This window comes from Sinocyclocheilus anshuiensis, unplaced genomic scaffold (genome assembly GCF_001515605.1).
Source record: "Sinocyclocheilus anshuiensis isolate Anshui unplaced genomic scaffold, SAMN03320099.WGS_v1.1 scaffold890, whole genome shotgun sequence".
NCBI lineage: Eukaryota > Metazoa > Chordata > Actinopteri > Cypriniformes > Cyprinidae > Sinocyclocheilus > Sinocyclocheilus anshuiensis.
Window position 1 is genome coordinate 241,782 of NW_015537986.1, and position 9,079 is coordinate 250,860.

The window sequence follows — 9,079 nt, forward strand, 5'->3', positions numbered from 1 at the left end:
CTTGTTGTTTGTCATTTCTCCGATCACAAATGCAGACATGTTTTTATGTTTACGTGGCGCGATGCAACGTGTAAAAAGACAGTATAAGTCATTATAATCCGTAATTATGTCCCCACTGGATGCAACAAATGCCTCGTTTATAATGGGTTTTAATGTTTTTGTCTCGTCGCTCCGGCCGGACAGGGCATCACAGTATGGCAAGGGGCGTAACATTTCCGTCACACGCTTGAGGTATTCGGCCAATCACAACGCACTGGATAGCTGGCCAATCAGAGCACACCTCGCTTTTCAGACCGATGAGCTTTGTAAAAATCGACACGTTTCAAAAAGTCGGGGCATAGGGGAGAAACAATAATGTACAGTATGTGGAAAATAATGTGTTTTTTGAACCTTAAACCGCATAAACACATTTCATTACACCAAATACACAAAATAATGTTCTTTTTAGCAACATCATATGACCCCTTTAAGTGAACGTTTGGGGAACTGTTGGGGAGAAACATCTGATCTGTAACATTATATTAGATCCGTGCATTACAGTAGGTCTTAATATAGGTTGCCTCATTAATGTTAATCTAACAATAAAAGAAATGAGGGAATCACTTGCTGCTCTTGATTGAACTGCTTTTGTAGTTTTAATAATCAATGTATTTGTAATTAACAGACTAAAGGGATTTTTACATTTGATTATTCGTTTTTCTTACTTGAATGCTTTTGTTTATATGTAAACTGAAAAAGGTAATGCATTATTTGTTTCTTTCTTATATTTGTTCTACTGTTTTATTTTTGCATCTGTTCTTATTTATAAAAACAAAGATAAAATAAAATAAAATAGCTATACTGTGATTATTAATATAGTAATTATTATTAAGAAAAGAACTGGAGGAGAAGATGCAGCGATGCAGGTGATTTTGCTTTGGAACCTTCAGAAAACTTTAACTCGATTTTTCTCAAAATTGAATTGCTGACTCTATCGACTTCAAACAGGTGTAGCTCAGTCATTTTTCGTCCAATTCCAACAAATCATGCATCATAAAAATAACTCATTTTTGAAAATTTGCTCATTGTGACTCATTTTGCCAGCACAGGTCACATTTTATTTATTGATTAGAAAAAATCTAATCTAACTATTGCCAAATGGTTTCCTAAAACTCTTTTGTTCTTTCAGTGCTGCACTCTTTCCACATAACCGTGCTCTACATTGGTCAGGAGGTTCTGCGGCGAGAAGTAATGGGTAATGATGTTCGGATCGCTTACCTGCCTCCCTCACCTGTCCCTCCATCTCCACCATCTCTAAACGGTGCTGGCTTCCATCGAATCCCTCTCCCAGACCCCCCATCAGACATGAGCTCTGACCACAGCCTCGCCCCACGTTTGACCGCTCTTAACAAATTGCTGCCCTTCATGGAGAGTGGAGTAGTCCTGACCTTGACAGGAGGAGCCATCTATGCCAAGCGCTTCTGTCAGGGACGGGTCTTCTGGAGAGGACCACATAACACCACCACAGGACCCTGTAAAATGGAGAGAGCAGGCGAGCCCACCCAGCTGTTCAGCAAGGATATATTCAAACAGGGTAAGTGTTTCACAAGCATATTATGTGCACTGTATAAATAAAACTGGTCATTCAAATTTCTACGCTCCTTATACTTCTTTAGCTTAAATGTTCATTTAAAAGGCGTCAGTTACATAGTAATAGTGGTTCACCGATATATCTGCAATTTTTAATTATTGCATCGACCGATGCATTTTTCTGTTTGGCCATTGTGTCGGAAGTGGGACTTTTATTTTTACAACACTGAGAATGTCATTCTTCATTAGTGTACTGTCTCTGTTTAATTGCCTATTAAATTATTACACAGAACTGTTAAACAAAGAAAGTAAACCATATACAAAAAGTATAATGGCATTTGCTATTATACTTCTATTATTATTAATAGAAAGGCAAAAGCTATATGTGACCCTGGACCACAAAACCAGTCTTAAGTCGCTTGGGTATATTTTTAGCAATAGCCAAAAAAACATTGTATGGGTCAAAATTATCGATTTTTCTTTTATGCCAAAAATCATTAGGGTATTAAGTAAAGATCATGTTCCATGAAGATATTTAGTAAATTTCCTACCGTAAATATATCAAAACTTAATTTTTGATTAGTAATATGCATAGCTAAGAACTTAATTTGTACAACTTTAAAGGTGATTTTCTCAGTATTTTTATTTTTTTTGCACCCTCAGATTCCAGATTTTCAAATAGTTGTATCTCAGCCAAATAGTGTCCTATCATAACAAATACATCCATACATCAATGGAAAGCTTATTTATTCAGCTTTCAGATGATGTATAAATCTCAATTTCAAAAAAATGTGGTCCAGGGTCACATATTACTTAATTAGCTACAGTCAGCATTCAGCAAATATGCATTTCTATCATTTAAACAAGTCTTTGAATAGCTAATAAACATTTAAATGCACAAACCTTGCAAACTATGGCAAATCCAGCTGTGAGATGCTCTGAAGTATGCATTTGTAGACTGTATAAAAATGTGTGTACCGTGTTTTTAACGGATGATTGGATGATGTCTGAGTGCACCATTGATTACAGTGATAAATTCCTTTTTATTCATATTTTTAACAATTTCTTTATTTGTGAAAAATACTATAGTAAGATTACAGAATCAAGAAGTTGCCATCTGAGGTATAAATCTGTTTATTTTACAGATTACATTTTTTATTAAGTTTAAATGATTTTTTATATATTTTTAAATTATTTAGTACATCTTATGTAAAATAAATATTAATTTAATTTCAGCAATTATAGATGTGTTTTTTGGATATGTATTTGCTATCTACATTAAATTGTGTAATATCATATGTATTTGCTTTATATCGGCCTAAATGTAATAAAGGCCATACATGCAATGCTGTCAGGTCAGTGGTTGGGTTTATGACAAGTTTATAGTTTTTAGCAGTTTGCATGTGTCTGAAGTGCTGCTGAGTTTGTTTTGGTAAAATTTTGTGTTTGCATAATTGTGTGGAAATTGTAAAAAAAAAATTAAAAAAAAGGTGAGAATAGTGATTGATACATATTGAAGTCGGCAGAATCATTTGATTTGTGCCCTTACCATGATAGAAGGCGACTGTAAGGAACGACAAACAGTTTAAAAGTTAACTAAATGATCTTCACACCTAAAGTTGAAATTAGAAACACAGTTCTTTCCTCCTCTGATTTCCTGAGTTTTGAAATGATTACAGCATTAATTGAAAGTTTCTTTGTTCCTCTCAAGAGTTGGATTCTTTCCGCAGTGGAGGAAAACAACCTCAAAGTGAGATCACGCTGTGTTTTGGAGAAGAGCTGTATGATGGAGATGACGTTGATGATAAACACATCATCATTAAGGTACAGACCTAATGTCAATGCAGCAATATCTTTTGTATATGGATCAAATGCTACATTTGTGCTGTAAGTGGATGCAACCTTTGCTACTTTAGCAGCTGTCTAAAACTTGCCACTTTGAGACTTTGAGATCTTGCATGTTGAGACCATTTGTGTTGCAACATACGTATTTGAGTGTTTTGAATGGAACAGAAGCATGAATGAGAGTTTTTGAGATATGGCAGAAAAAATATTTACATTTCCACTAGAATGATTGATTTTGGGTGCACTATTCTTTTAATTTTCTTTTGCTTTCTCCAGATCTCTATCCCCTGGGTTGAGTCGCAGATAGAAGAGGTCAAGACCCTCAGAGACTCTATTGCAATTCTCAAAAGTTTGGCCAGCCAGTCTCCTACAGGGGAAGTGACGCTGAACTTTGTTGAAGTATTGGAGCAGTAACAAACCTCTAAGATAACACTTTCTGCATTCTTGAGATCTTGACATTAAGAATCAAAATGAAGAAGAACAACTATATATGGCATGACTTGAGACAACTTGTATAAACACTTTCCTGTAGGTAGCTAGTGGAAATAAACACTGTAATTATCAGTTGCTTCAAATACATAAAATATATAGCCATATAGTAGTTAAATCCACATATTTATAAGTAATATAAAACATGTCTTTAGTCAATATAGAATTGTATGTTACACTGCAAAATGTAAGAACACAAAATATTTTGTCATTTGTAACACTATGCATTTCCCATCTGGCCTAGTGGAGTCTGAGTAAAGTTCAAACTCATTAAATGCATTAATAACAATGTACATGGTTAACTAAAAATGGATTGTTAAATGACCCTGTACATTTTCATCTAACGCTAATGTTACACTGAATTTTTTCATTTGTTTTGTAAATAAATTAATCAGTGGCAATAAAGGATGTCATCGCTTGCCTTGTGATGCTGGCTGTCTCAATCATAATGGCAGAAACCGAGAACTTCACTTTTCTTGGATTCTATCCACGGAAAGTGAGTTTAAGGCTACTTGTTTTAGATTTTAGTCACCAGTAGCCATGCAAACACAATTACCATGCAGGTATCGGGTGTAATGCACCTTTTTTAGGGGTCCACATATCAAAGGTGCTGGAACCCATTTCTACGGTGGACGAGAAGTGCAAAACAAATCACAATTCTGAAAACAAAATAACAAATTACAAACGCAAATGCAAGTCTATATAACAAAATAACAATTCAGAAAGCACAACAACAATTCAGAAAACATTATAACAAGTCAGAAAACACAACAACAAATCAGACAAACCGGAAGAGGTAGGTATAGTTTGAGACAGCGCCATTGGTTTGGGATTACTCACCGCTGACTGGACGAGACATCTGTCAATCAACGTATACAGGAAGAACCAGCCGAAGAACAGCAGAGTCATGGTAGAAAGTTCGGAGATGGTATTAAAGTAGCTCAGTTTAAATGTATTGTATGAATTGCCCTTACTATGGAATAAAAATACGGAGTTAAATTAGTTAAAATAGCTGTAAAACATTAGCTCCAGTGGTGCAGATGGCTTTTTGATGCGATCGACCCAGGTTCGATCCCGCCTTTTGCCGAACTTTTTTTTTCTCCCTTTTCAAATATCGTATCACATCGTTCACTTAGTGTAAATAGAATCCATTGCTAATACGAGATTTGAAAAGGTCGGCAAAAGACAGGATCGAACCCGGGTCGATCACGTCAAAAAGCCAACAACACACGCTTATCCATCTGCGCCACTGGAACTGATGTTTTATAGCCACTTTTAACTAAATGTAAATAGACACCCCGTATTTTTTATTCCAGAGTAAGGGTTTCTGTTTGTACTGATTTTCTTCTTCGTCCTCTTCTCTTTTTTATTGTGCCCTAAAAGTGTACAGGCTGTAAATTTTAGAAACCCCAAACATGGCAGGATGGTCACAATCGTGTGCATCTGCTCGGGCTCACAGAAACACATCAGTGTGACACTAGGTGGCGCTATAGAGAGCTGCAAGGATGAAATATTTTTGTAGGCCAAAACCCCGAAACGAGTATTTTAGCACGTCCAGCTTCATAGGTCTGAAGTCAGTTTTTTTTTTGGCTAAATGGCTGAAATAAGTTCTGTGGTTAACACAAGCTCAAGATATTCTCAAGCATTATTCTATGGCACAACATTTTTCTGAATAACCTAGTCATGATTTATTCTTTTATGTGTCATGCAAAAAGGTGATTGATAACAAGTGGTTAAATGGGAATACAAAGGTTGTTGGGCCATTGAAACTCTGCTCACTAGTCCGCTTTTACAGCCTCATTTGTGTTTATAATTGTGCACTTGCAAACTATTCTAACTCAAAAGGGAATTTAAAAAAAAATAAAGACTAAGAATTGTTGAAAGATTAGAGATGGTGACACTGTAGTAGTCTTCTGATCGTACTGTAGTTTCTAGTTTGTTTATAGCCAATTGTATATACATCAAAGTTCATAAAAGCTGTGTTCATTTGTGAAGATTATCATGATGAACAAAACATGTAAGAATTAACTTTTGCTGGCCACAAAAACTAATTTTATGCAATAATTCAAATGGAAACATCTTATTGGGTTTTTATCAAGGGAACCAGGGTGACGCTAACTTCCGGGTTGCCCTACAATGGGGTGACCATACGTGCCATTTTCCCAGGACGCGTCCTGGCCAGGATTTCCATATTGCCTAAAATATCTAGGTTTTGGCTTTGTTTGCGTGTGCAGACCGATCGGTGTATGACATCAAAATACCTCGAGAGCATTTTGAAAGCATAAGGAACCATCTGTATGGTATTTTGATGTCATACACCGATCGGTCTGCACACGCAAACAAAGCCAAAACCTAGATATTTTAGGCAATATAGAAATCCTGGCCAGTTATAGTTATTGATTTTATCAAAGCGATTTAAGTCACAAATTGACTTGAATCTCCTGACTGCAATGTCCAAAGTTAACAAAACTTGATATACATAGCCCACAAGATATTCTGAGGACACACTCCAAGTTGCATTAGAATTGCACCTGTAGGGGAGGCTACAACTACAAATTCTTAATAATGTCATAATGTTAGGGATTTAGTGCCCCCCTGGAGGGTATTCCAGAAAGCAGGCTTAATTTATTGTGACAGTAACAATGAAGTGATTGAACTGCAATTTGATTAAACTAAATGTACTTGAGGCTATTGGTTACAAAACAACACTTTGGTTTTAGTTGAATCAACCCAATTTGTAACTCAAAGAGCAAATTCCAAACACCATTTTTGCTCCTGTGACGGGGACGCCACACAAAGGGTCGTTCCAAATTAAAGTGAAATAGATTAAGAAAAAAAGATAATGTAATTTAAAGAATGCTATTAACCAAACCATTTCAGTGCCAGTTGACTTTCATTGAATGGACCAAAAAACAAAAAAAAACACAGAAATGTTTCTAAATATATATTTTTTAATGTTCCACAGATGATAGTCAGTCATACAGGTTAGGAAATGCAAACGTCAGCAGTGCTGCAGTGGAAAAAAGGCATCAGAACAGCAAATATAAGCTCCAGACAGACCTGAAGATTCACATATTGTAGGACACACCTCGCATGAATCATACACTCACACTACTCTGAGCTGATTTACTCTCAGTTTGCTGAAAGGAATCATCTAAATTATTAGAGACTGGATTAGCTCACAATAACCTTCATATAGTTAAAGTTGAATACTACACTACTTCATGACAACATAAAATCTCATGAAACTTTTTTTTTCGTATTAAGTCTGTAAAATGGAGAACCCCATGTAATGACAGCACCTGAGGAAACATACGTAGTTTCATTACAGATTAATTTAAAGGTGGGGTATGTCTTTTTTCAAAACCCCTTTAGAAAACTGAGTCGGGCCGAGTACCAAAACAAACTTGTAGCCAATCAGCAGTAAGGGGCGTGTCTACTCATGATGCGGAGGAGAGAGCGCTCAGTGCACCGGACGAACATTAGCCGAGCCGAGCGAGGACAGAAAGATAGAGCTGGCGGATAAAAAACAAAGAGGAAAATGTCTGCGGAAAAAAAGAAGGCTTACGATAAGGCAAGAAGGGTCCCATGTAAATATCGGATCAGCTTTCCAGTGCGATCGGATGCCGAGGTTGCTTTGTTTCTTCTCGATAGGTGAGTAACATTGGTTTTGCTTCGTTTCACAGAACTAATATATGCTGTTAAAACACATATATGCATGTTAAAAACACATTCGACCTGTATTACCATAGTAACACATTGCTTTCACTTATTAATGACATCATACCCTCGGCCGGCTGGCACAGCAGATTCCTCCATAATCATTGCCTGGGTTGCGTATGTATGTGTGGGGCGGAACTATCAAAATAGGGGCGAGACCCTTTTGGGGTAGGGGCGTGTTTGTTTTGGTGATTTGAAATATCAACATTGGCTACCAGAAATCACTTACCCCACCTTTAATGTTTAGATAGATGGATATATAGATCTTAAACTAACCAATTAATGACAGACCATCAAAGTGATCAAAGAAAAAATATGCTGCTTGTACTACGAGTCCCCCTCAATGTAAGTTTGTGTTTATTTTTAGGGTCAAAGAGGGTCAAAAAATCATACCAAACTAAAGAAGATGGTTCTTTTTGCATATATTGAGGACATCATGTATATCACATAAATAAAATGAAATACGATACACTGAGTCAAATAATCTTAAAAACAAAATTTTAGACAACATGGGGCATGATTTTGGCATTGAGTTTCTGATTGGTCCAATCTTTTGTGATGTCATCCAAATGGCTGTCAAAGTCCACCAATAGTGCCTGATCCCTGATCACCAACAGCTGATTAACTATGGAACAGGTTTCTTCCCACTGCCGAAGCATTATTCTAAAGAATAAAGAATACTAATTAATTGCACTGCAGCATTATCATCAACAAAGCTGCACATTTTTTGAGATTTGTCTTACGTGTGTTTGTCTTTGAGAGCCCAGCGGGCGTCTTTACGCTCATACATCACGATCGGAGGAACACGGCAGCTTGGAAACATCTTTTCTCCATCAATCTGAGGCAGAGGGAAAAAAATGTTCCCATTAAAAAAAAAGGACTTTTCCAATAAACTTTTGCACCAAGAGACATTTTCTAAATTACCATAAGCCTTTTCCAATCACCAAGGTGACATTTTCTAAATTACCATAAGCAACACGGCATTGTTACACTGCTCGAAGTGCTCGAAGACAATCTTCAAAGCACATGGTGTAGGGCTGAAGAAAAAAAAAAAAGAGAAAAGTAAAACACAGAGAATAATAAGGAACTCGGGAATGATGAAAACAGATGGAGGAGTACCTGCTGTCTGAGACACAAGCATTGGCTTGATAATATCCCATAATCCTTTGATGTGTTTGCGAACACCAAGCGTCGACCTACAACAGGAATTATTGACATGTATTCTATAAAAGAAGCATTTAAATTTTACATTTAGCAGGGATATTTATCCAAAGAGACTTACAAATGAGGAATACAATGTCATGCTGTTAATGCTGCTATAATAAAGATCATTCTATATTCAATTCTTTAAAAACACAGTCCCAGATAAAAAAAATAAAAATGTGTATATACAGGTGCATCTCAATAAATTAGAATGTCGTGGAAAAGTTCATTTATTTCAGTAATTCAACTCAAA

The 9,079-nt window shown here is 36.3% G+C and overlaps 3 protein-coding genes across 8 annotated transcripts in view; 1 reads left to right on the top strand and 2 right to left on the bottom strand.

Moving 5' to 3' along the window:
* Window positions 1-4,178, top strand: part of LOC107674544 (interferon regulatory factor 8-like) — a 14,743-nt gene extending 10,565 nt beyond the window's left edge. For all 4 annotated transcript variants that reach the window (XM_016468555.1, XM_016468537.1, XM_016468564.1 and 1 more), the window contains 3 exons: window positions 1,169-1,573; window positions 3,281-3,393; window positions 3,691-4,178. In XM_016468555.1, coding sequence (XP_016324041.1) covers window positions 1,169-1,573; window positions 3,281-3,393; window positions 3,691-3,828 — 656 coding nt within the window. In that variant the 3' untranslated portion in view covers window positions 3,829-4,178. The remainder of the gene's footprint in view (window positions 1-1,168; window positions 1,574-3,280; window positions 3,394-3,690) is intronic.
* A 3,622-nt stretch (window positions 4,179-7,800) lies between these two features.
* LOC107674563 (ER membrane protein complex subunit 9-like) overlaps window positions 7,801-9,079 on the bottom strand; it is a 7,564-nt gene continuing 6,285 nt past the window's right edge. For all 3 annotated transcript variants that reach the window (XM_016468589.1, XM_016468575.1, XM_016468583.1), the window contains exon 7: window positions 7,801-8,125. The gene's annotated coding sequence lies outside the window, so the exon portion shown is untranslated. The remainder of the gene's footprint in view (window positions 8,126-9,079) is intronic.
* On the bottom strand, window positions 8,124-8,921 carry LOC107674874 (ER membrane protein complex subunit 9-like). Its single transcript, XM_016469009.1, has 4 exons — window positions 8,743-8,921; window positions 8,591-8,660; window positions 8,367-8,461; window positions 8,124-8,286 (listed from the first exon to the last, which is right to left on the bottom strand). The coding sequence occupies exons 1-4, from the start codon at window positions 8,781-8,783 to the stop codon at window positions 8,124-8,126; spliced, it is 369 nt and encodes a 122-aa protein (XP_016324495.1). The 5' UTR covers window positions 8,784-8,921.